Below are 26,758 nucleotides of genomic sequence, written 5' to 3' on the forward strand. Positions count from 1 at the left end.
CGTGTTGGCAACATGATGAGAGAGATAAGACAGTCACAGCCAGACCACATCAGTTTTGGCTGCTCTGCCAATTTGTCAACATGGTGAGAGAGATGACGATGAGGGCGAGGCAGTCACAGCACAGCCAGGCCGAATCAGCTAGTCCTGGCTGCTCCACCGTGTTGCCAACATGGTGAGAGAGATGAGACGGTCACAGCCAGCCCGAATCAGTCCTGGCTGCTCCATCGTTATGGCGATGGCGCAGTTCTTTCATGAAGTCATTTGAAGTTCTGAACTACGCCATCGCCATCTTCAGGGCAAGGTAGGAACTGAAAAGACCAAACGGTCTTTGCACGGTCTTAGTTCCTACCTTGACCTGAAGATGGCGATGGCGTAGTTCAGAACTTCAAATGACTTCATGAAAGAACTACGCCGCTGATAACGACTTGGTCTCTTGCTTCCTTTCCCAGTCCCACATCTACAATCGCTCCTAGATCCACCGTGCTGACAACATGATGAGAGAGATGAGACAGTCACAGCAAGGCCAAATCAGTCTTGGCTGCTCTGCCAAGTTGTCAACATGGTGAGAGATGAGGCAGTCACAGCCAGGCCGAATCTGTCCTGGCTGCTCCACCCTGTTGACAACAAAACATGATGAGAGAGATGAGACAGTCACAGCCTGGCCGTCTTGGGGTGGAAATTTTCTCTCCTTTTTAGGGGGGAAACGGGGCACGAGTTATTCCATGTGGACGTTTTATGTGCGTACCATGTAGTATGGTTGGGCAACGGCAGGGGAGCCAGGAGCGGGCTCAGGACACATCTGGCCGACTTCGATTGGGAATCGCGTCGAGTAGAGTCGTACTCGAGTAGGTAGAGTTACAAACGAACGGAACAAAATCTCTGGGGAAAACTGGGGGACTGTATTTTTTGAAAATTCTGCTATTTTCGGTACTTTGGACCGCTTCAATAACATTGCTATAGCCGCCTGGTGGCTGAACTGGTTCATTATTGAGACGGTCCAATTATCATCTAGAAATTCATCCAGAAAGGCGAAATTCATCGGATTCGTATTTCGCGCCACCATCTTGACGCTACTCGATCGGTAGTCGACCGTGGTCGATTGGCGACTCAAGTAAGCATGCGCATTTGGCTTCTCTGACGTCATTACCGGTGGCAGATTTCGAACTCCTACTCTACCCGAGTTACCAATCGAAGTCGGCCTCTGCGATCATTCTGTATTTCGTGCTTTAAATTTCAAGATGGCAGCCTCCGGTGTTCCACATGCGGGAAATATTTCCGAAGATTCAATCAAAATTAAAGGCAAGAAATCACTTAGTGACAAAGATAAAGAGAAGCGATTAATAGTCATTTTACAGAAGGCTTCATTGGAAACAGTAAAGGTAAAATAAATTGCTCTTGTTACAACCTATAAGCTGAAATCATGGTGTCCGTTATTGGATTGACAAGGCCTGCCTGTGAATCCATTTCTCGGACAACAATGTCTTGATGATGGAATTGCTTGCATAGATATCCTCGTCGCTGCACCAATCGGAGTAATCCTAGTAAACCGGAGTCGTATGTTCCTCCCCTCACACTCGTTACTGAGCAAGAACTTGGTTGTTATTATTTATTAGTGCCGAAGTTTTAATTCAGGATGGTCGAAAGAAGGCATTGAAGCCACGAGGACTACAACACACCAGGAGCAAAAACGACCTTGTTATGTTGTCTTATACAATGTTATGTGTTCTTCTGTTCATTGTGCCCAGATATCAGGTTTGCTTAGGCCTTGAACTTGGAGTGACCAGCTGCATATAGTCATGACATAGACCTAGACAAGACGGACATACAGAATAATATGCATGTAGTTAAGCTATTGTCAGCTGTATTTAATTGAGGAAAAACATTATTTTAATTTCATATTAGTTTTCTTACTTGTTTATCTTTTCTTGTTTCAGGTTGGCAAAGCTTATGAACTCTTGAACTGTGATAAACACAAAAAGATGATTGGCAAATTCAAAAAAGACCCATCAAAACTTCGTCCTGACATTACACATCAGGTATGTATTATAATGGTAGTTGTCATTGGAAATGTTTACCACTTTAGCTTAGCCACTGCATGATTGCTCATCACACATCTACAATAAACTTGTCTTTCCACATATTTCAGTAGGCATGGTACACATCTTCCCTTGGAATATTTGCTTGAAAAGTAGAATTCCTTGCAAGCTACTTAATACTTCTATTTGCAGTGCCTCTTGATGTTGATGGACAGTCCGCTTAACCGAGCTGGGATGCTTCAAGTCTACATTCATACTGAAAAAAATGTGTTGATTGAGGTGAATCCACAGACAAGGATTCCAAGAACTTTTGATAGATTCTGTGGTTTAATGGGTAAGGTCACATTTCTTTATGTTTTGACGGAGTCTATTGCATAAGAATCATGTGAATTAAAACGTAGTAATTCCAGCCGAGTCACAGTAAATCAAACTGACTGTGACACCGAGTCAATATGATTCCTTGTTTCTAAGTTGAAAGGATCATGAGTATCATGCAGGGATAGAAAATGTCAATAAGTGTTTGCTTATCTTCTTATTTCAGTTCAGTTACTTCACAAACTTAGCATCCATGCCTCTGATGGCCCGATCAAACTTTTAAAGGTAAATGAAACCAGTTAATTTAGCCTATTAGGTTATTCTAAAGCAATCGAAATCACTGGAAAAACCATCTGGTCAGTTGGGCCATTTAAAAATGACTTCAAAATCTTGGAAGATATGATTTCAACGTACCAACTTGCGTGCCTCATTCGAATTAATAATTTAGTTTCAATCGTGCAAAGCCCCCTCATTATCATTCTGATAATCAAGGCAATATTTTTGCAGGTCATCAAAAACCCAATCACAGACCACTTACCTAATGGGTGTCAGAGAGTTGGGATGTCATTCAGTGCAGATAAGGTTGTCGAGCCACGAACCCTGGTACCTGAGGATGCTCCCTTGGTAGTGGTGATTGGTGCAATGGCTCATGGCGCAGTAAGTTCCTGTCAATATTATCTCTCATTGGGTTTTTTTACACCCAATCAATAGGGGCGAAAAGACCTGGTATGGCTTCCGAGTATGGTTTTCACTGCGTAATTTTAAAGGGCAGGGTAAAAGTCATATGTTGTGGTATATTTCACTGCCTCGGAGAGAAGCCTGGACAACCAGCTAAAGACTACAGGTGACATCACATCCAAAGCAAAGTTGCTGAAACATGATAACCCTCCCTCCTCGCTTATTCTGCCATTTATCACCCCTGATTTCTTATTTTACCCTGTGTCTCTTCCAGATTGATGCTGACTACACCGAGAAGAATGTATCCATCAGCAATTATCCATTATCGGCTGCCTTGACCTGTGCAAAAGTGTGTTCAGCATTTGAAGAACAATGGGGCATTGTCTAGATTCCTCACTTTCTTTTTTACATGTAAATATATATGTCATATAATAAAATGATGTCTCAAAGGTGACAGCTTTGTTCTTTTTCTGAAAAGACCATCCTGAATGGACGAAATCAGGAAAAAGTACCAGCTGGTGTCCCTTTAAGTTACTGGGAGGTAGTGACATCTAGGAGTTGTCTGTAGAACTAATGTAGCAAACCTCATTCATGAATTTTCCACTCATCCTGATCATTCCTGTAAATACTTCCTCAAGTCTCCTAGTATTCATGGGACTTGGTGCATAGTGAGTATATTTGCCTGGTAAGTTTGGATAGGTTCAATTGGTGAGACATGGTGTGGAAGGAATGTTCTGGCATCCTGTCCCTTTCTTATCTATTCGATGTTCTGCATACCAGAGACCATACAGTACATCTGCATACAATGTATACATATAGTATGCATAACATAGGCCTGTCAAACTACCTTCAGTATTCCTGTTTTCGAAATGCCGCGTTGGGATACATGGATGATATTTACAGAGTTCCTGCGATACCGTGTGGCCTTTGGCACTAACAATAAACCGAAGCTGTGCCAAAAGTGACCTATTAACTAATATCCATTTGAAATGACGCAGCTTTGAACAGAAGAAGTCGGAAAAAAATTCTAGATTTCTCCGGTTAATTTCTTTATCTGGGTGTGACTGGCAAGGAGTATGGGCTTTTCTGCTTTAGTCAAATTGCAGAGTCGTACTAGATAAGTCTAGTCCACTGACAATAGACAATCACAGTGGTAACATGGTTATTTTTCTCAAGCTTTGCTCGCTATGACTGCTTGCAGGTGATAAGATGCAAACCATCCGTCCATAGAACTGACTATCACTGCTTTAGGCTGGCCAGAGGATGTATGAATGTGGCGGTGAAGAGCCTCCAACCAAGGTTTTTCCTGACTGGTTGGAAAATGTTGTATCAGAGTTCAAGAAACTGTCTGATAAGGAACGAAATGCCACCTTTGAAGCTCTGATTGACAACTCTACTTCGAAACAGTATTTGTACTTGAGTGAGAAACTTGGCGATTTGCTGACGCGTGATTTTCTGCGAATGCTTCCAGCAGAGCTCAACTATAGGATTCTTTCCTACCTGAGCCCTGACACTTTGTTATTGAGCTGTTTGGTGAGTTCGTCGTGGAATAAGGTCATCTGCAGCTACCAACATGGCTGGAAGGATGCATGTGTCAGTATCGGAGCTCGTCTCCCAAAGCTGAATGTCGACTTCAAATCATTGTACGTTATTCAAAAACAGCAGCTCGAGAAGATACGAAGAGGGGAGACATTCGAGACATCCATTCTTGAAGGCCACATTGGTGGTTCCTCTGCTTTCTTTCACTGGAATGGGAAACTAGCTACAGGTATGTATACTCAGTTTACGACTTCTCATTTTGTCCTGTGTCGCTAACAACAGTGGTCAGAAGAAATTCGTCAAAGATGTAGTGTTGCAAACAGATTTCGAATAACATATAAGTTAATACACCATTTTCATGATCGTTTCTGCAGGTGGTACTGATGGTAATGTGCGAATATGGGATGTTGAGAGTAGAGAATGTCTGCAGATATTCGCAACTGGTTGCTCTGTATCATGTGGAAAATTTGACGATTCCATCCTACTGACGGGGAACTACTCGGATAAAAGTATCGTCTGCTGGGATATGCGCACCTGTGAAGAAAAACATCGGTTTGTTGGTCACACGAACAGTGTCGAGTGTATGGACTATGACACGGAAATGGACATGTTGGTGTCTGGATCGCATGACCTGTCTTTGAAGATGTGGAAACTAAGTACTGGACAGCTGTTGAGTACCATGGACAGTCTACCAGCAACCCCAATAGCTGTTCATTTCATGCCCGACAAGTCCGAGCCAATAGAGACGAGGCCTTGTTCCGAATGTGCCTACACAATCGTTTCTTCATTTCGCACCTACAACGTCCGCTTCTATCATTATCATGCCTTCTTTTTACGTCTCAACTGTCGTCATCGGGTGATTGTAAAATGTGATTTGAAGAATCTGACCACTGCTTATGATTTGACGTCATTATCTTTTGGAACCCTCCGTGCTGAACTGGCTGGATTCCGAGCCAAAACATCTCGTCTTCCGTCTCTGAGCGACTTTCAAACGATAGATAGCCTCCTGCCTCATGAGAGGGTTTACTTTTCCTCAATGTCAAGTTACAGCGAACATTTTGGTGTGTGTTTTGTTCAAAATGGATCGCGGAACCTAGTGCTCTTCAAGCGTCACAATGGCCAGGAAATCACCAGAGTGGAAGTACCCTTGTTCTGCAGGTAAAGTTTATGGGTCAAATTGATGGAATGGGTTGTGGTTTTCATTGGTCACAAAACCAAGCAGTTACAGAAGTATTGGTTTATGAAAATCAGTTTTTGGTTCATTTTGTGATCATCCTTCGAAACACTGCTGTGTAGCATACTATCTCCTTGTTTTGACTACTGATCTGTGACAACCCTAACCTGAGGTATCATTTCATGTATTACAGAGAAAAATGATCAATCTCACTGGTTGTCATGGTGAATCAGGAGCAATCAATGACAGAATGATTGATCTGGGATTAGATATCTTATTTCTCGGTTTGTAGCTTCATGTAAATGGTCATGACTTCCCTAACCTTTATTCCACCACCCTTACCAACAATATTCTGATATCACAATGGGGGAAGTACATAATGAGCTTACATCATGATCAAACTAACCTCATTACCATGTTCTTTTCAGGTATCAGATATTGCCAGGCAGTGACACGCTGGGATCAAAGGACTGGATGAGTGGAATGGACAACAGGACCTGTAAAGGCCTTTTATTTGCTATAGGAACATATGGTGGTGAAGTCATGGTTGTCAAGTGGAAATCAGAGGAATCAAGTCCAGAGAAGCCAGCACCTGTCCGCCAGAGAAAAGAGAGTCAAATCATTGAGTTGAATCCTTCAAGGAGAATCAAATACCAAATCAGTGACTAATTTTTTAGAGGCTTGGCACATCCAGATGAATTTGGTTTTCTAAAAAAATGGTGTAACAGTTATGTAACTATTGACTTGTGGTATACAATGCCAGAGGTCAAACCTGTTTGACCCATACAGTTATACTGTGTCCGATTCTGGTGTAACAATGTATTACTGTACTTGGAGAGTCCCAACATTTTAACTCTTTTGTATCACTGCCACTTATGTCACCTATCTTTAACACACATACGTTATCACTCATTAAATGGTTGTCAGTCAACACCCTCAACATGCTCAATGTATACATTGTATTGCACAATGTCCCACCTACCGGCATGTGTCAGAAAGTTGGTTGTTGTCATGGAAATGAGCAAACTATTGATTAGAAAGTGACGTGTAAGAAATCTTTGGCACAAATGCCAGTCTGAGCATTACATCACACAAGCCATTCTATTCCCCGATGTTCAGGATTTGATTATCTTGCAGTTGGACAGTGTGTCAAAAAATATATTTGCTCAAAAATATTGATGATAAACATATTGTTGGACAATGTTCAAGTTGTGCTGTAGTTATTGTTAAAAAGACATGTAAACAGATATTTGAATAAAATCAATTCTTTTTGTGGCTGAATGTCTTTTAGAATAGTTTTGATTTTCATTACATGCATGTAGCTACATGAAATACTTGTAATTTTTTGTTAATTTTACATATTTATACATGTTTATGAATACATTTGTAACAAAGGGTTAGCAAAATTACTTTATAAGAGTGATTTGCACTTCAGGGCTCTCTGAAATTACGTTTGTGTTCTACTTGTTCACTGCCAATGGTTCACTGCTGGATGTGGTTTACTAAATTGTGATGGCCCTTGGTTCGAATATTGTCTTTATACCATTATTAGAATAATAAAGCAATGATAAGGATAGGAAAAAGCTACAAGTAAATCAGAAATAACTCTTCTGTCAAGCTATTGTTAGACTTGAGTCCACATCAAAAACCTTTTTCTTTTGAAGAAGTAGGTTTTTGGTTTTTGCGTATTTTAGCCAAACATGTATAGTATTTGCATTTATGTATATCAAATCATAGAATTGATTTACCGTAGAATGTCAAATATCAGAATACTGATGGTGTTAGGCTATAGGACACTTAGAGAACAAGCCACAGACAAGTACAAGTAGTTATGTACAAGTCGCTGCAGGGGAGATGACCTGCTGGTTGTTCACCAATCTGTTAGGAGTCTTAAGCTGGATGATTGTGATATCAATTTTGTGTTGTAAATCATTCGTTGTCACATTATGAAATAAATGTGATTTGTTGTATGAAATGATTGTAGTTTCATTACTTCATTTCCTTTCATGTCGTGGACATCCCCTGGAGATGTTCCCGTCAATAAGACATCTGAGGACCATCCTTGTCTGTTGAACAGTCCACCAACTGTGAATGTTCTCTTCTCATTTACATTCATTAAAGACTCTAAAATCGGGAGCCTATCTTTGCCCAAGACAAAAAGGTTGGGGCGCAATCATCGTCCTGAACTGGTGGGAGCCTGGGAGCCAAATTTCTGTTTCAACTGACTTTTGGTCCTTGGCACATTCACCAGAGCAATGAAAGATATTTGGGTCCATGGACAGAAGCTGGTCTCCTCCTTGACAAAGATTTGTCCTATTACAGCCAATATACCAGCCGCAGTAGCACCCAAAAAAGTTGCAGTAAATATCTGTTAACCAGAACGCAAGAGCTTGTTATGGAGTGTGTACTACTACACGGGACAGTATACAGGGCTCTGCATCCCAGGGAGAATGAAAGAGCAAAATCACGCGGGACATGGTTTTTGTAACATCCCGACGTAATCAGCGGTTTTTAATATACTCCGCCCCTCGATATTTTGTATACGATACGATGTAGGAGTATCAAAAACCTGTATCTCGGGATGTATCTCTCCGAGAGTTGCGACCAAAATGAAAGCTGATTCACTACACCACCAGACCTTGTATTTCTGGCTTGGGACTATAAAATGAAAACAAAAGCATATCATATTATCACTTTTTTTAATTTTCTTACATACTTTACATTATTAATTTATTTCTTGGAGGTTGACTCTCTGCTGATGGAGCTCTTTGATGCAGAGGCTGACCGCCTCCTCTCCATCTTCTTCTCCTTCTTCTCTTTCATCCTTTGAGCGAGAAGTTTGGCATATTCTGCAGCAGCCTCCCTCTTCTTGGCCGTATGTTTCTTCTTCAAAGCCATCCTTCGCCTCTTACGTTGGAGAACAACTGGTGTCACTAAACGCTGGATCTTGGGGGCCTTGGTCTGTTGCTTCTTGCCTGAAGGAAACAGATTAGGCTCATAGACGTAAGAATAACAATCCAACAGAAAAAGGACTACAGTCTCAAAAGGATGCTTAGGTTCTCAACAGCAAATCTGTACGTTGCCCTTGACACTGAACTGAGCACAGGTGCATTTTTCGTGTTAGTTCTTTTTGATACTATTGTCACAATCGAAATGTAAGTGTAGCAGTGGAATAGATCAATGCTCAGATTTGAAACAAGCTAGAACAATATTTTGAGTTACAACGAATTAACCAACACACCACCACTGCCAAACCATATACGTAAATCACGATACCAAAAAGTTATTTCCATGAGTTCAATGCATACCTTCTTTGGCCTCAAGTGGTCTTCTGACCACATACTGTCGTACATCATCTTCCTTGGACAGATTGAACAACTTCCTGATCTTGGTGGCTCTCTTTGGTCCAAGTCGTCGTGGGATAGTGGTGTCGGTCAACCCAGGGATATCTGACTCACCTGGAACAAAACACAACATCATTTTGATGAGATCAGTAAAACATAGCAACCGCTTTCAAAGTTAGATCAATATTAAGATATCTTCACAAATTTAGTTCATTACTCTTCCACGGATTATAATGACGAATACTAAGATCATATGTTACAGGGTTCACCACCTTTGAAAGTCAAAAACACCTCTGGTTTCAGTAAAGCCAACCTTGAAGAAAACACGTACCCTTCTTGACGATAACCAGGCATAGCACACTGAGCTGAGCATCAACAATGCATCCACGGACAGACTTCCTCTTTCTCTCACCACTGCGGCGTGCACGGAAGCACGTGTGGCCTTTACCCAGCAGCAGGCGGACTCTGCCAGTGGTCAAGACACCCTGCTTCATGGGGAATCCCTGTTTGTCATTACCACCAGAAATCCTGAAGACGTAGCCCTGAAAATAAAGTAAATAATTTTAAAGGGGAAGAACCAGTTCAAAGTAACGAAGTTATCTTTTAAATTTACTCCCAACCCAAAAAGTTTGGTTGAAATTAATCTAACCCAAGTCTTCCCTATTGGATTGTTTTTTTCTTGTGTTGAGCGGCATTATTTATGATTCTTATTTCTCGAGTGTGCTCCTGCTACACTGATACCGACATGCACACGCAGAACACATACCTTCCATTCATCCCCTAGGCATTCGCCGTTCACCTCAGCAGAAATACGCTTCTCATAGAAGTTCCTCAGTTTCAGGTCATCGTTGACCTCAACCAGCTTTTGGCAGCCAGTGGCTGGGTAAGAGATATTCAACTGAAAAAGAAGAAGAAACCTTGTCAATATGTACATAGACTAGTCATCAAAGCGCACACAGGCCAAATATCAAGCATGCCCACAGCCACCCATGCACCCATGCAGCACTCCTGTAAGCAGCCACCAGAAAGGAATGGTGTGTGGCAGTGCAGTCTGATGGCCAGCACAGACGATGGAGATTGGAGAGGGTTGGCTGTTGCTTCCGCCAACTACACTCATGGACTCTGATCAAAGTAGTATCGAAGAGATGATGGGGACACCAGGTTTAGCGATGGTGGACCAAGAGCGGTTGCACGAGTGACATAGACACTACCTACAAGACACTACAGATTTCCGTTCTTATGTACATATGATGTACACGAATACACGTGAAGTATATAAAATTCTGTGGATAAACGGAGAGCACCGTCGACAGAATCGCCCTAATCTGAGCATTTATATCCAGAATTCAAACTTCATATTTATATATAATCAACTTCCTATACTAAACGTTTGTCTTATATGTCAATTTTTTTAATTCGACAATTGGATTGTCTATTATAAGTAAGTTTAATACCTTCATCTCAGGCTATTTTGCCTTTTTCATGAGCCTGCTAGAAAAGGCAGAATCTCGCGAGAAGTTTCGGGAACTGCAGGTGGCGCTCGGCGAACCTGAAAATTTTGGTTTCATGTCTTTGAGTTACAAAAACCCAACTTTTCTTCTCTACAGTATTACTAATCTCGAAATTAAGCTCATATGTTAATAGAACAATGTCATTAGGGCTTGTAGCATATGACAGTAGTGATGAAGGTAGTGAAAACAGTGATGTTGACGAGCAAAGCCGTCTCACTTCTTCAGAATCTTCAACAAACCAAAGCAAACTTTCCCAGTCAAAAATCAACACTGCATCTGTCAGCACTGCTGGCCTTGGCAGTGTGCGTGATGGAAGCAGTGGTCATAGTGGTACACTTGATAGAGGTACTGCACCAATTCGAGGTGGATGTGAGGAGATCAATGACAACCGTTCAGTAGCCAGTGGCGATGGTGGCGGCGGTGTTTTGTCTGGCTTGTCAACGTTATCGTCTCATCATGAATGCAGGTCAGACCCAACACCAGCTTCAATGATATCGAAGTCACAGCAATCCAACAATGGAAATGATGATATATCTGATGAAGAAGACTTTGTTTCCTCAACAACTGGGCCTGTAGGGCAGTTTTCGAATCCTCTCTCTGGGCACATATCAGACGAGGAGGATGTCGGTCCTGGTCCAGCCAAGTTCTCCATCCTAGCAGGTTTACCAGCTCCAAAGAATCAACTGTCAGAAGATGTTGATATTTCGTTCTTTACGACTACAACAAGACCGAGGACAGCGGTAAAGACAATACAAGAGACCACAGAAAGCTCTGCAACACTGCTGTCACTGGTGTCAGGTGTGTTGAAAAGCAAAATTTTAACAAAGTGTACTGTGAAATCTAACTGTTTTAGGTTAGCTGTGTCAGTTACCAGTATGAACTTACACGGTAAAAGTCTTAAATCTTTAACTTCTCCTTTACCTTGCAATATTTTGAAATCGAAAAAGTCTAGTGATTGTATACTATAATTTGAGTATAATAATGGTCACATTGACAGAGTTTCACTGTGTCACTCCACTATTTTTCAACCTCCTATTTTCAATTCCAGAATTGCCTGCACCGAAAGCCAGTTCTGCAGTAACTCTATCTGGATATGAAGAGGAAGACGAAGTTGAAGAAGAGTACAAAAAAAAGCCAGTCAAGGCAGAGATTCCACTTCCAGTCCCAAAGAAAAGACAACCCGTCAAGATAACAGTGCCATCATTAGCAGAGGTAAAGGAAGAATTACTTAGTGTTGCTTAAATGCTATATGATGCTGTCTGAAGTATTCACAGTCGATAAAAAAGTTGAATATTCTATAATCTATATTCATACATGTATAATACAATACAAAAGACGTTATAAATCTTCATTTTACAAGAGTGTGGAATGAACTGCCAATGCCAATTCCTTCAGTGAGTTGGTAAAGCTCTTGACTGTTCTGCTTATACAGTGATCATGCTTCCATTCCATGCTTTACTGTTTCAGCTTGATTCTGATGATGACGATGGACCAAGGAAAAAGAAAGCAAGACCAGCTGGAGGGGTAGGTTTATGCTTTATTGTGTGTGTTAAGAGTTGCTAGAGTTGAACAAGTTATACTACCCAGTACATGGACACGAACATGTCGATGTGTATTGGGTGATTATATTACTCTTTTGACACTTCCATGTATGTTTTTGTGAGAAGTGCCGGTTTTAAAAATATTGGCCTATTCAAGCTATTGTTTGAGTCAAAACTGCAATCAACCCTCCCTCACTCATGTGCTTTTACTTCCACAGGGTCTTAGCGGATTGCTGTCTATGCTGCCCACTCCAAAACAAATTGTGGTCAAAGAAAAAGGCAGGGCGCTGATACCTCATACTCTGACTAAAAGGCCAACACCAAAAGCTAGCATTGCTAAACCACGATCCACCGTTACACCTTCAACTTCTGCACAAGCAAAGAGGTTGCCAGGAGTACCTGATCATGCTGCCAGTGACAGTGATGAAGACAGTGACTCTGTTAAATTCTTCTCTTTTGGTGGTGATGAACCTACAAGTACAGCTTCTACAAGCACAGACTTTCCTGATGTTGTAATGCGGACTAATCCAAAGAGTTACCCCCAGGTCTCACTGAAACCTGTTTCATTTTCTGGTGCTAAACCTGATTCTACTTCTCCTAGTTCAACAGCCTCATTTTTGTCACATATGGATACAAAAGAAACGACTGTTTCTAGTTCTATGGACATAACAGCATGTGATAATCTAACTGGACTTAGAGGACCCTATAGTTCAGGAGCTGGTCAATCATCGGACTATAGCCAGTTTGCGACTGGAAGTTATTACAGTGAAGGATATGGCCAGCATTCTGAAGCAGCAGCAGGATTTTCAGGAGAGACTGCCGAGGTAAGAACACGGTATGATTGGTGAGCAGGATAAGATATTTTCATTTACTGCAGAGGTCTCAAGCTGGTGCCAAAACCTGAAGACAGGGTTTAAAGCAAAATTGTGAGTCAAATGAGTGTTCAGTGCAAATTACCTTGTAGAAATGGGCAGCCAGAGCTGGAAAATAAGGAGGTTCACAGTAAACTTTTTAAAAGAAGGCTTTTCACTAAAGTTATTTCAATCATGATTGTCCACCATGTTTAGTTGTTAGCAGTCATATCATTCCATTCTTTCAGCACTATGACAACAGTGGATTATATCAACCAAGTGTAAATCAGATGGAGCAGATGACAAGTGATGAACAGGTACGTATTTCAAGTTTTATTGCAATGGATAATGAGTATAGTCATTAAAATGGAACCCATCATCATACATACATGAATTGGAATTTGGATTTAAGACATTGAACAGCTCCTGCTCTGTGATCATTCCCTGAAGGCAGTTTTTGGTTGTTCATTCTCAACTTATCTCATCTATTTACAGTTCCAGAGAATGGTTGGTAAGAAGTTCCGCGGTGAAGCTATGCATATTGTTGATGTCAATGCGGATGATCAGATGAGTAAGGAAGACCTCACCAAACACCTCACAGAAGAAGTTGCAGGATTCTCGTACAGTAAAAAGAAAAATAAGGACATGCCATCATCAGTGCAGAAGAGGAAACACCAGATCACTTATCTGGCTTTCCAGGTAAAAATATTAAGTTTTGTTGCAAGGGAGCTTGGCCAGGGGTCTCATGCCTATGTGACATCATAAGGAGTACTCTAAGGAAAGTCCAATAGCTAATTACATGAATGGAACCCCCATCAAGAACTGTGGAGAGACATTTTGCATTGAATTTACCAAATTTAAGATTCAGTTGATACGACTTGGGAGGGAGTTGCCAAGGCCTTCGTATCAGGGTAATAATAAATGACGAGTTGCTTGTGTTCAGACAAAGTCACAACCCGTCTTGGAGAAGGGTGAGAAAGGCCGACAAAAGGCCTACAGTATCTTCATTGCAAATGACCAGCCATAACATATTACTGTCTTTTTTCAGGCTAAGGAGAGGGAATTAGAATTGAAGAACCAGTGGGCTCAGAACAGGCAGACAAAGCGCCAGACTCAATCCAAATATGGATTTTAACACTGGGCGATCTTCAAAATAGGCACTTGAATTCTTCCTGAACAGGACTCAAGAACTTGCATGTGCTCATACACTACTGGACTATTTGTGACACTTCTGAAGTGATCTTGTACAATGCTGCAGACTGATGAACTGTTATTATATGTGCTGGATGATGTTACCTGGACAGATCTGGAAAGTGGAGGGGAATATTCAAGAATTACGGACGACAAAATCGAAATTTCCGCGACACAATTTTAATGATATGCTGAACGAACTACAATGGCGAAATACATACATAAAAGAGAAATATTGTCACATAACAGCCCTTTGACCTTTAGAAATGTGTACAATCAAAATACCAGTGATATCTATAGTAATTATACCCGATATGGGCCCACTGCCTATATAATCCAAGTATATACAATAAACATTAGAGTGACTAGCCGTGCTAGTTAATCTAAAAGAAATTGACAGAGTTAGGCCTAAACCTGAGAAAACATCAAGAAATCCCCGCACACAAAGTGTTAAAACCCGCAAAAACCCAAGAATTTCCGTGATTCACATTTTGATTCACATGTCATTTGGAATGCGTGCGTCTCTCCGAATACGGAAAGCGGTTTACAAATATGGCAAAAATCTGTGACGTATTTAAAATCCCTTTAAACTTCCAACCAATCACAGCATCGCACTTTCCCAAATATGGCACATCTGACCTATTCATCGCTGACGTGACCCCAGCCACAGCCAATCAGAGCGTCGCCTGATGTCAACAATACCAACGCGGTTGCATTGTTGACACTGTGTTCGAAACTAAAATCCCCGTTTCTGACATGAAACGTTAATCAAACATATGAAAACTTTATACAACAAAAATATACCTTAGCGTGACTTCTCTGAACAATAGTTGCGAACATTACATTCCCATTAAAGAATAGTTTGAAGCCCAAAATCCTTGACTGACGCTCAAGCGCGCACAGCTGATCCAGCCATTCTGACAGCCCGAGGCTCGACGCTCAACAAATTTGCCGAAAACTATTTACAAACATCTCTAACCTTTTGCATGTCAATATACATCTGATCTACCAGTTTTACTACACATGACTAAATGATTTAAGGTTACTTACCTGGAAAGTGGAGGGGAATATTCAAGAATTACGGACGACAAAATCGAAATTTCCGCGACACAATTTTAATGATATGCTGAACGAACTACGCAGGCGCGAACTATTCCTACGACGTTCTCAGAAACGTAATCCCCGCGTCATTCTGTGCTTCGCTCAAGATCCACTCATTTGCCAAAAAAATGTGTCCCCCTTTTCTCGATGACTCCAAACTCATACCGCCGCATAAACTCATACCGTCACATTCTCCCCCCCCCCCGTTCAAAATGATGTCGTCCTCGACATTAGTTCAATTCCAGAAAATACTTGCCCAAGAAGAAATGAATCTAAAATGCTACTCCACAGGCGCTGTACAACATACTGGTAAATACCCCAACGGCAAAATTACTCTAAATAATATACATCACCGAATTACAGGTTAGAGGATACCTGCATTCCTCTTCCTGGCGGTAAAGACAAACTGAAGAAATGGCCAATCTCTTCAGCAAACATCTGGTGGATTCCGCTTATCTTGTACAACTAGTCTCATGACTTTAGAAGCGCTTGGACAATCTATTTTCTTCATAAGGTCATCTTACGTCATGGCTCAACTCTCACAAAGACCACCTGAAAAATACTACTTCACAGTATAATATACCTGAAAAGCAAATTTATGATTAAATCCTTAATCTATTTACACCTGTTCCGTAATACGATAATATGTTTTACACTAACAAAATCCATGAATCACCCCTTGGCCTGAAATGCGTCTAGAAACATAGTCTATCTAGTGTCCATTAAAGCCTGGGATCGGATACTGCACGAAGATCGGGTATCCTCCCCATGGAGCTGACGGCCAACCCCCCATCTGCTGAACAGGTACTCCATGCACCATTGGATATGCCCTTGGTTCTTGCATTACTGGAAATGCTCTTGGTTGAACTGTAGGGTTCCCTAGCGTATTGTACGTCAGCGTTTGTGGTGGTCTCACTTGCCGTCTCGGTCGTTCCACTGGTCCATCAGTGGATGATTCTCTTGAATGCTCATCACTCGAATTGGATTGTTCAGTCCCGGAATTCTGGGTACTTGATTCATCCCTTGCATTCTCTGAATCATCTTGTTCTGCTTCTACCTCCGGTTCTATGTCCGCGCCATTGTCAGTCGGTGTAGGTTCTTGGTTCCGTGTTTCTGGAGTTGTCTCCTCACTTCGAAATCCTGGTACCAATCCCTCATCAGAACTCTCAATGTCGCTATCCAATTCATCAGACTCTTGATGCACCTCTGGTCGTCGTCGGTCTCTCCGTTTTCGCAATCGTCTGATTGGTGGTCCTTCAAATGGCAGCTCGTCGCATTGTAAGAGTAGATTCCGGTGTAGAATCCTAGTCCTGCCCATCCCTTTCTCCGGTTTGACCTCATAAACTGGTGCATTTGGCGATACTCGTTTGGTCACAATGTGGATATCCTTTTCCCAATACGACCTGATTTTTCCAGGGCCTCCCCTTTCACTGAGATTTCGTACCAACACTCTATCGCCCTCCTTCAAAATTGTGCTTCTCAGATGCTTGTCATAATTCTTCTTTCCTTTCTCTTTGGATTTTCCTATGTTCTCTCTGGCCATATCATAGGCCTCTTTCAGTTGACCGGTCCATTTATCCACTGTGTCCAAACCTTCATCTTGATTACATCCAAAAACTAAATCAACTGGAAGTCTTGGGGATCTACCAAACAGAAGACGGAAAGGGGAGAATCCTGTAGAGTCATTCTTCGTACAATTGTACGCATGTACTAGCTTGTCTACGTGACTCTTCCAATCCTTCTTGTGTTGTTCACTTAGGGTCCTCAACATCCCAAGTATAGTTCTATTCATCCTTTCACATGTTCCATTGCCAGCAGGGTGGTACGGTGTTGTCCGACTTCTACCAATTCCACATCTCTTCTGAAGCTGATGGAACAGATGGTTTTCAAATTCCCTTCCTTGGTCGTGATGAAGCTTTCCCGGAAATCCGAACCGAGGGATGAAGTCATTGAAAATCTTATCCGCTGCTGTACGACCAGACTTGTTCTTGGTTGGGTACACTTGCACAAAACGAGTGAAATGGTCCACCAAAACCAACATGTACTCATATCCTCCTTTTGAGCGTTCTAAGTGTACATAATCAATTGCTACCAGTTCAAATGGTTGGGTTGTCTCGATCGGTTTCAACTCTGCTCTCCTGGTCACCGTGGGTTTCTTGTCTTTGAGGCAAGGACATCTCTTCTGAATGTATCTGGTAATATCTTCACCCATACCAGGCCAGTAGAATCGTTCCTGTGCGAGGGCAATCACCCTATCTGGTCCCAAGTGTCCCATGTCTCGATGAAGCATCTCGTAAATCATTTGGTGGTATTCCTCTGGCAGGCATATTTGAGCACAATCTCGAGAGTCAGGTAATTTACAAGTTCTTCGTAGAATCCCATCCGAATCCAAATGCAATCTATCCCAGCTCCTGATCCAAGTTCCAAGTTTCCTCCGCAACTTTCCTCGATATGTCCTGAGTTCCTCCTTTGTTGGCCTTTCACCACTGCTCACCCATCGTTTCAACAAACCAGTTTCCGAGTCCTTATCTTGAGTCCTGGCTAGTTCTTGGGTAGGTATCACCTCCACGTTGTTTAAATCCAAAACGCTTTCCATTTCCTCAGCGATACCCACAGGGTTGGTCGATAACACCTCAATCCATCCGAGTCCTGCTTCATAGCCTTCTCCAGTCAATGCCTTTCCTACACTTCCAAGCTGTTCAGGTCCTGCAGCTTCAGTACAACCCTGCATGTACACCTCAAAGTCCAAAGGTTGCCTACTCAATACATCAGCGTCTGTATTATTTATCCCTGGCTTGTAATGCAATGTGAAGTTGAAATCTGCCAGTTCACCAACCCAACGGTGACGTGTTGCATCCAGCTTCGCAGAAGTCAAAATGTATGTTAACGGGTTGTTGTCGGTGTAGACGTCAAAATGTGGGGCATAGTACAGGAAATCCCGGAATCTCTCCACCACGGCCCATTTCAACGCCAAAAACTCCAACTTGCCAGAATGTAGATGGTAGTTTTTCTCTGCTGGACTTAATGACCTTGAACCGTAAGCGATTACCCTCAACTCATCATCTGCCTGTCTCTGGTAGAGAATAGCTCCAAGTCCTTGACCGCTGGCATCAGTGTGCAGAACGAATGGTTTTTCGTAATCCGGATATGCCATCACTGGGGTCGATGTCAGACATTCAATCAGCTCATCCAATGTGCGACGATGTTCGTCTCTCCACTCAATCCGCTCTCGCGATGCTTTCTGACCTCCTCCCTTTGTCTTCCTACTTTGCTTCTTCTGTCGTCCTTTGGATTTCTGTTCCTTACCAGAATCGACTTCGCTCAACAGATCATACAAGCTTCTGGCCCGCCTACTGAAGTCTGGAATGAATTTCCGGTAATACCCAAGTAGTCCCATGAGTTGCCTCACCTCTCCTACCGTCTTTGGCTCTTTCTCTCTTAGTGCAAGAACAGGTTTGATATCTGCTGGGTCCATCCGATAGCCCCCTTCTGAAACCAACTGCCCCAGAAACCTGACCTCCAACCTGAACAACATACATTTCTTTGGTTTCACTTTGATACCTTTATCCTTTAATCGTTTCAAAACCGATCTTACATCTTCAATGTGTTGTTCAAAGGTCTTACTGAAAATGAGACAATCATCTAAATAGGGAATGCAACATTTATCACGCAAATCTACCAAAGTTTCCTCCATGAAATTCTGGAAACAACCTGGAGCCCCTGACACACCAAAAGGAATGCGAGACCATTCATATAATCCCCATGGCGTGCTGAAAGCAGTGTAAGGTCGACAACTTTCTTTCACAAAACCCTGATGGTAGGCCTTGGACTGGTCAATGACAGAGAAAAAGCGATTACCAATCAGAGTTTGAATTTCATGCTGTATTCGTGGCATTGGAATTTGCGGAACAAAGCTCTTTTGATTGATGGCCCTATAGTCAATGCACAGGCGAAGAGTGTTGTCCTTCTTACGGACACACACCATAGGACTAGAATAAGAAGATGTACTCTTCTGTATCCAATTTCGGTTCAGTAGGTCAGTGACATAATCTTTTACCTCTTGGTAGAGTGGTGGTGGCAATGCCCGATACGGTTGTGAGACTGGAAAATCATCTTTCAACTTAATATCTAATTGCAAACTTGGAGCACAACCAATGTCATTTTCATCCTTAGCAAAGGCATGACATTCATCTCTAAGCATCTTTCTTACCATAGTGATTTGTTCTGGATTTAAGACAGTTTCATCTAGTTCCACATCTGGATCCCATGAATCAGGCTTATCCGTCCTACTATCGATACTTACCTCTTGCGCTCCAACCTCTCTACCATGGACTTCTCTTCCAAATTCCATCAGCTTTTCCCCGTCTCTGGGTGGTACCACAGTGATGAGAGACCTGACTGATTCTAACCGTCCCACTGTCATTCCTCTATGTAAGACGACGTCATGGTCTGAAAAATTGCTAATTGGAATAGTTACAGCGCAACTAGCCCCCCTCTGTATTTTAACTAGCGCCTGTGGAACTTGTATTGCTCCATCCCAGTGGTTATACCCCTCACTAGAAAATACTGCCTGGTGGTTAGAGTTTTCTGCGCCGACACGTGTGAAGCACCTGACCTTTAGAGTTTTCCCCTTGGGAACTACCACATTCTGTTTTCCAATCTTGACTAGACCCAACGCACTATGTTGTTCTTTCTCCAAAACAGACAGAACAGATGAAACCTTTGTTTTATCAACAGTTGGAAAAATAGATGAAATACCAGCGTCATTCAACCAGTGGGCTATTACATTGTACCCCAAGATGGGTGATTGGAGTTCAGCTTTTGTCACCAAAAATGGTACCCCTGCAACATTTTGACCATTAGGTGGACCTATCTCCAACTCCACATATCCCAAAAAAACAATGTCGTCCCCACTAGCCGACCGAACACGTAGCGTTTCATCAATTAGTTCTTTGATTGGTCTAATGTCCTTATCTGGAAATCGTTCACGGAGCCAATTAAGTCCTACCAAGCTAACTTGGGCTCCAGTATCCCATAGCATTTCCTCACACTGTCCTTCAACCATCAAGGAGACCGAACACTTCTCCCCGACAAGCTTTATCAATCGTTTTTGATTTCTAGGAGTAAGTTCAGTAACAGTTTCACTTTCATGCGAGCTTTGCACCTTTTGTGCTGCCATAGCTGTTCCAACTCCTTGGATTGTCTGACATATCGTTCTATGCTCACCCCAACCCTGTTTTTGGCAATTCCGACTACAATATAGAACTTGCCCGTGACACCCAGCGCATCGTTTTAAATCAACATGAGCACTACATGTCCTACAACACATCTGCGAGGTTGAGGAGAGGGTCTCTTTTGATTCGATCACTGTGCCCTCTTTTTCAGTGATCCCTTCTCGTTTCCCGAACTACCAGCATCACCAGTAGGGTTTCTTAGTTGCGGACAGAAGTTTCGGTAATGTTCATCTGAGCCACATTCGTAGCAATGGAAACAGCGAGTAGCTCCATCCCGCACACATTTGGGGCATTTGTTCTGCCGCCTATTGCCAGAACGCTGTTGTGGTCGATTCCCAGTGGTAGGTTTGGCTTCTTCGGTAGCACTCGAGCTTCCTCCCTTGGACCTCACCGCCTGTCTCAACTCGTTCATCTCCACCCGTATGGTTTTCAACTCTTCCAACACAGCGTTTGTCCCGGTCGTTTGACACTCCGTACCAGCCGACACGGCTTTCACCTTGACCGTTCTTTTGGCCTGCGTCTCTGCCTGGCGTCGTGTTATATCGTTAACGGCTGCAATTAACTCCTCGTCCGAGTCCTTCTCAATATGCTGTTGTAGTTCCACCCGCAGGAGATCATCATTGAGACCGGTGCAGACGGACTGCCTGAATTGCTGCTCAAGAAGACTAGTGTCGAACGTTTTAGTAGCATCCTCTCGGGAAGCGAACATGATCTTTTGTCTCATCGCGAGCGCCCTGTACAGAAAGTCCTGCGGAGACTCTTTTTGAACCTGACTCAATGAACATAGTTCTTGGTATAGTTGTGTGGCGGACTTCTCTCGGTAGTAACCCCGAATGATGGTTTGTGCCTTTGGAAGGGTCAATGATTCAATCCCTTCCAGATATTCGCGTAACCTACAAGTGGGCTCAATTGCCCGGACCACACCGTCCAAAATGTCCATTTCCGAGTATCCGCGCTTACGACCTGCTTCCACTTGACGAAGAAAACTTAGATAACTCAAACAATTGGAGCGTTCTCCAATATTATTTGATAATTTAAAATTTTGTGTATGAAAGACCACGTTTGGTTTCTCCACTTTCTGTGCCACAACCATCTTTTCCGAGATGACGCCGGGGTCCGTAGCTCCTGGCTTTGTAACCCCCGTCAGGCCCTCCAGTAACTCGGTCAACCTCTTCACACCATGATCCTCGGTTTCCTTCGATTTCTCCATCTCGTCCTCGTAAAGAGATAGCATCTCTTCCATACCGAGTCCACTGTTTTCCTCGAAGCAACTCTCCACGGCCTTCTCTAACCGGTCGCTATTCGTACTGTATAATTTGCGTCGCAAGGACAGCAACACCTTCGTCCGTTCACCCTCTAATGCCATGGTTCAGTTTTATATCCTTCCTTCTGTCCTTTAACTTGTGTATTTCCCGGCTGAGCCCCCAAAATTGTTACCTGGACAGATCTGGAAAGTGGAGGGGAATATTCAAGAATTACGGACGACAAAATCGAAATTTCCGCGACACAATTTTAATGATATGCTGAACGAACTACAATGGCGAAATACATACATGAAAGAGAAATATTGTCACATAACAGCCCTTTGACCTTTAGAAATGTGTACAATCAAAATACCAGTGATATCTATAGTAATTATACCCGATATGGGCCCACTGCCTATATAATCCAAGTATATACAATAAACATTAGAGTGACTAGCCGTGCTAGTTAATCTAAAAGAAATTGACAGAGTTAGGCCTAAACCTGAGAAAACATCAAGAAATCCCCGCACACAAAGTGTTAAAACCCGCAAAAACCCAAGAATTTCCGTGATTCACATTTTGATTCACATGTCATTTGGAATGCGTGCGTCTCTCCGAATACGGAAAGCGGTTTACAAATATGGCAAAAATCTGTGACGTATTTAAAATCCCTTTAAACTTCCAACCAATCACAGCATCGCACTTTCCCAAATATGGCACATCTGACCTATTCATCGCTGACGTGACCCCAGCCACAGCCAATCAGAGCGTCGCCTGATGTCAACAATACCAACGCGGTTGCATTGTTGACACTGTGTTCGAAACTAAAATCCCCGTTTCTGACATGAAACGTTAATCAAACATATGGAAACTTTATACAACAAAAATATACCTTAGCGTGACTTCTCTGAACAATAGTTGCGAACATTACATTCCCATTAAAGAATAGTTTGAAGCCCAAAATCCTTGACTGACGCTCAAGCGCGCACAGCTGATCCAGCCATTCTGACAGCCCGAGGCTCGACGCTCAACAAATTTGCCGAAAACTATTTACAAACATCTCTAACCTTTTGCATGTCAATATACATCTGATCTACCAGTTTTACTACACATGACTAAATGATTTAAGGTTACTTACCTGGAAAGTGGAGGGGAATATTCAAGAATTACGGACGACAAAATCGAAATTTCCGCGACACAATTTTAATGATATGCTGAACGAACTACGCAGGCGCGAACTATTCCTACGACGTTCTCAGAAACGTAATCCCCGCGTCATTCTGTGCTTCGCTCAAGATCCACTCATTTGCCAAAAAAATGTGTCCCCCTTTTCTCGATGACTCCAAACTCATACCGCCGCATAAACTCATACCGTCACAATGACTCTTTCATACAGATTGAACAGAAATTCCTATTCTTGCTCTCACCCAAAAAGCACATTACCTGTCAAGGAAAGGGCTCATTTCAGAGTTGGTTGCTGTGTATAGGAGTGAAGATACATGCTGTAGACACAGTAAGGAGCAGTTGTGACCTTTGCCAGCAGCACCTGTATTCTAAATTGTCTTGATGATACTCTAGACCAAAGGCTTGCTTGTAGAGGCTTTAGAGAAACTAATGTGTTATGTTATGATTGTGTATGGAAATTGTACCGGTAATGGCTCAACTGTACCAATTGTTTGGAAGATGAGATAAGAATAAAGATAATAGAAACAATATGTTTTCTTTTGTTTTTAATGTAGAGTGTGACAAATGGATGCTTGCTTGTTGGCGAGTTGTAAAGCCAAAAGATAACTTCACTGGAAAAAGGCGAAGAATGCCCATTGTCATAACAGGCCCCAGGCAGAAACCTCACTGGTCTATTAACTCATGGAGTTGTGGCCCTGCAGCACAGGATCTTCATCTCATCTCGTAAGGATTAAACTAAGTCCATCAGGTGCTACTGTGCCTGCACATGGTCTTTGGTCCGAGTGAGAAGTTCACATCAGCACCACTCCATCCTGGCCTGGTTTTCAATCGAAGTGTGTAGAGTAAAGAGTGGCCTGTCAAAGATTACAATTCAACCAAATATTGGACAATTATACCACCCATAGGTACATATACATTTATGTAATACCAACTATAAGGGTAGGGCAGAAGTACAGCAAAATTCTCAGTACTTTTATGTCTCGAGGTGCCAAGCTTTGAAAAAACCTGTGACTAGAATTCCAGTTTTTATGAACACCCACTCAGACATCCGGGGAACTTCAAGATGGCCGCGCCCATGAAGCCGGATTTCTAGATTTTCGACAAATTCCTTTCAATTACGTAAGAATCATCAAGTTATAACAAATTTACTTGCATTTTTCAATTGCTAAAAAATGTGCTCTACGGGCTCATACGCATTGATCAACCTCTGCTGCTCTCACTACCGGAAAAAAACGCATTTTACTGGCGATACCCTAATTTCGACAGGTCCCCAATAGACTTGCAGTTTAGTTGAACTTTGTGTTTGTATTTTATTTTCAGATCTCAGGATAGTGAAGACTAGGACACCTGTGATAATCAATCTTCTAGACATTCTGTAGAGGCAAAATGAGTTGTCAAGAACTCCAAGAGGTGAGATTTTTCTTTCCCAAAACTAAACTAACGTCCTGAAATGATGCTGGAAGTGGTCGTGGAAAGTCGCCTGTTGGCAGCAGATAGCAGGGCTACTAAGCCACTTGATCGTGGTCATTTTAGTAATGTCTTTGTATAAATTAGACATACCAGCCATGTCTGTCTCTAGTTATTCCTCAACTTAATATTTCATCAACTACTTTTCAGGAAGAGATTGGGGTGTTGCAGTCAATTTATGATGGAGATGAAAACTTCAAGCAAATTAATGAGAAAACTTATCAATACAAGGTACTTTATTTGTCATATGTTACCCCTGACTAGCGTTCACGAAACAAATTTAGGCTGATATAAAGCAGAAATGAAATCTTACAACATACGAGGGTATTCAAAGCAGAGATTTGTGGTGACAGGTCATCCTCACAAGTCGGAAGTGCTCATTCGCCAGTTATCAGAATAGAGCTAGGCTTTCTTGCTGTGTGACTTCTTAGTCAGTGTTGCTTTTTGTAATGGCCTAAATGGGTGAATTACAACTTGTATTCTTTCAATTTCAGATAGGAGAAGATGGTCATTTCAAATCCTTTGTCTTGGAGATCTCTTGGGGTGAAAATTATCCAGATGAAATGCCGGATATCAACCTGAATGCCTTTTATAATAAACATGTGTGAGTACACTGTGGTTTTGATTGCCAGATACTGACACAGGTTGGCTTGCTGCTGCTGCTGCATCTTACCATTACTTTGGTTAAGTCACAATAACCTATGGTTGAAATCATCTGTGTCTTGTCAACATAGATACCACACATGAAAACTTGTTCTCTGTAAGTAGTGGTGTTGTGCTGACTTTCAGCTCTTTTCTTCCACGTTTGTCTAAAGTGTTGACTTTGAAATGTTGAAAAAGCTACGGCATTCTATCTCATTGAGAATAATTCCTTTTCAGACAACAGGAAGTAAAGGAAACAATAATAGAAAAACTCAAAGAGCAGGTGAGTAGAAGTAGTTAGAGATGCCTCGGCCCATGTATAAAGCAACCAACTAACAAGGATTTTCAGACATTTAAATACTGCCATTGATTTTCTTGGGGAGAGGGGGAGACATTCTGCCAAGTGTGGACAATGTCACAACCTGTGCAATATTTACAGGGTGGATGAAAGACTCGCCATTTGCGTCAACATGGCTGTTAAGCCCACACCACCACCAGGACCGAAGCTTAGTCCTCAGCACCAGGATACAAAATAGCTTAGTCCAGAGCGCCAGGACACAAGATACATGTAGCTTTGACCCCACCAGGACCAGAAGTCTTTGCTTGACATTAGACAAATGTTCACATGTACATCTTTGTTGTTACAGGCAGATATGTTCATTGGGTCAGCTGTGACTTATACACTTTTTGAACACGCAAAAGAAAATCATGAGGAGTTAATGGAGAGGCAAAAAGAGCAGATTATAGTGAATACTGAGGTAAGAAGCACAACTGGCAAGTTTCGTCACATGTTCTTATTTGAATCAGTTACAGGTGATGTTTTTATGAGTTACCTATTGTGTCTCAACCTAAATGAATTGAGGTTGCTGAATTTGATCCTGAAAACCTGAACAAGATGACATAGGGCAAGGGGTAGAATTGAGGACAGAAGTAGACCTCATCCTGTCCGTCAGCATGCATTTAGATGTGCCTTGTAAAATGTTGCAATAACATCCCTCATTATTTTTATTCAGGAATCCAAAGAAGAGGCTGATTCTGTGCAATCTCTGGGGAAAAAGAAGGAGAAAAAAGAACAGTGGACAAAATCACAGAAACGCAAATATTATGATAGAATAGACTGTAAAGGAGAACGAGCAAGAGGTTGGAACTGGGTGGATGTGATCAAACATCTCAGCCAGACTGGATCAGCAGACAACTGAGACGTGGATGTGATCAAACATCTCAGCCAGACTGGATCAGCAGACAACTGAGACGTGGTGCTACATGGAAACTCAAGGCTCATATGAACATGCTCATACACTTGCATTGTTCATGTTTGGGCTATTTTTGCAAAACATCGTCCAAAAATTGGGCAGATTGTGTATAGATGGTGATTGGTTTCGGTAACTTCTGAAGGGAACTGCGTGTTCGAAGAAACACATGCAACAATAAATGGTGTATTTTATGGAAATTTGTGTTATCTTTACTAAACATAATAAATCACTCGCAAAGGCAGAGGTAAGGATATCATTGTCCCCAGCAATCAACCTGTTGATGGTTGTGTCAATGACAATGTCACAATCTGTTTATTGTTGTCTCCAGTCCTCACCAATCTTGGGATTTCCAAGTCCAGCACCTGAAGAATGGCTTCCATTTTGGGGCCAAGTCTCATGCCCGTCTCTGTCTGATCATCTTGTCTCTGAAGGGGATGTGAACCCCCATCATC

At 42.2% G+C, this 26,758-nt stretch overlaps 5 protein-coding genes across 7 annotated transcripts; 4 read left to right on the plus strand and 1 right to left on the minus strand.

The window, feature by feature from the left end:
- Window positions 1–1,237: 1,237 nt before the first annotated feature.
- Window positions 1,238–3,478, plus strand: LOC135483884 (ribosomal RNA small subunit methyltransferase NEP1-like). The gene is made up of 6 exons (XM_064764943.1): window positions 1,238–1,379; window positions 1,935–2,036; window positions 2,229–2,370; window positions 2,578–2,636; window positions 2,859–3,008; window positions 3,304–3,478. Exons 1-6 carry the CDS (start codon window positions 1,239–1,241, stop codon window positions 3,415–3,417), a joined length of 708 nt encoding a protein of 235 aa, XP_064621013.1. The 5' UTR covers window position 1,238; the 3' UTR covers window positions 3,418–3,478.
- A 124-nt stretch (window positions 3,479–3,602) lies between these two features.
- Window positions 3,603–7,711, plus strand: LOC135483324 (F-box/WD repeat-containing protein 2-like). 3 transcript variants are annotated; one of them, XM_064764114.1, is made up of 4 exons: window positions 3,603–3,714; window positions 4,231–4,797; window positions 4,943–5,726; window positions 6,171–7,711. In XM_064764114.1, the coding sequence occupies exons 2-4, from the start codon at window positions 4,293–4,295 to the stop codon at window positions 6,409–6,411; spliced, it is 1,530 nt and encodes a 509-aa protein (XP_064620184.1). In that variant the 5' UTR covers window positions 3,603–3,714; window positions 4,231–4,292; the 3' UTR covers window positions 6,412–7,711. The 3 variants fall into 3 exon arrangements, with proteins under 3 accessions (XP_064620184.1, XP_064620186.1, XP_064620185.1); XM_064764116.1 differs by having other exon boundaries at window positions 3,603–3,697; XM_064764115.1 differs by having other exon boundaries at window positions 3,603–4,797.
- A 713-nt stretch (window positions 7,712–8,424) lies between these two features.
- On the minus strand, window positions 8,425–10,598 carry LOC135483885 (small ribosomal subunit protein eS6-like). The gene is made up of 5 exons (XM_064764944.1): window positions 10,541–10,598; window positions 9,853–9,984; window positions 9,418–9,628; window positions 9,051–9,200; window positions 8,425–8,717 (listed from the first exon to the last, which is right to left on the minus strand). The coding sequence occupies exons 1-5, from the start codon at window positions 10,544–10,546 to the stop codon at window positions 8,473–8,475; spliced, it is 744 nt and encodes a 247-aa protein (XP_064621014.1). The 5' UTR covers window positions 10,547–10,598; the 3' UTR covers window positions 8,425–8,472.
- Window positions 10,599–10,626: 28 nt separating this feature from the next.
- On the plus strand, window positions 10,627–14,273 carry LOC135483325 (proline-rich protein PRCC-like). Its single transcript, XM_064764117.1, has 7 exons — window positions 10,627–11,395; window positions 11,646–11,809; window positions 12,065–12,121; window positions 12,357–12,962; window positions 13,238–13,306; window positions 13,485–13,688; window positions 14,038–14,273. Exons 1-7 carry the CDS (start codon window positions 10,735–10,737, stop codon window positions 14,122–14,124), a joined length of 1,848 nt encoding a protein of 615 aa, XP_064620187.1. The 5' UTR covers window positions 10,627–10,734; the 3' UTR covers window positions 14,125–14,273.
- Window positions 14,274–23,993: 9,720 nt separating this feature from the next.
- LOC135483886 (RWD domain-containing protein 4-like) lies at window positions 23,994–26,471 on the plus strand. Its single transcript, XM_064764945.1, has 7 exons — window positions 23,994–24,063; window positions 24,265–24,354; window positions 24,562–24,642; window positions 24,906–25,015; window positions 25,291–25,336; window positions 25,701–25,811; window positions 26,067–26,471. The coding sequence occupies exons 2-7, from the start codon at window positions 24,331–24,333 to the stop codon at window positions 26,250–26,252; spliced, it is 558 nt and encodes a 185-aa protein (XP_064621015.1). The 5' UTR covers window positions 23,994–24,063; window positions 24,265–24,330; the 3' UTR covers window positions 26,253–26,471.
- The last annotated feature ends 287 nt before the right edge of the window (window positions 26,472–26,758 follow it).

The sequence above is a fragment of the Lineus longissimus genome, chromosome 2, assembly GCF_910592395.1.
Source record: "Lineus longissimus chromosome 2, tnLinLong1.2, whole genome shotgun sequence".
Classification (NCBI taxonomy): domain Eukaryota; kingdom Metazoa; phylum Nemertea; class Pilidiophora; order Heteronemertea; family Lineidae; genus Lineus; species Lineus longissimus.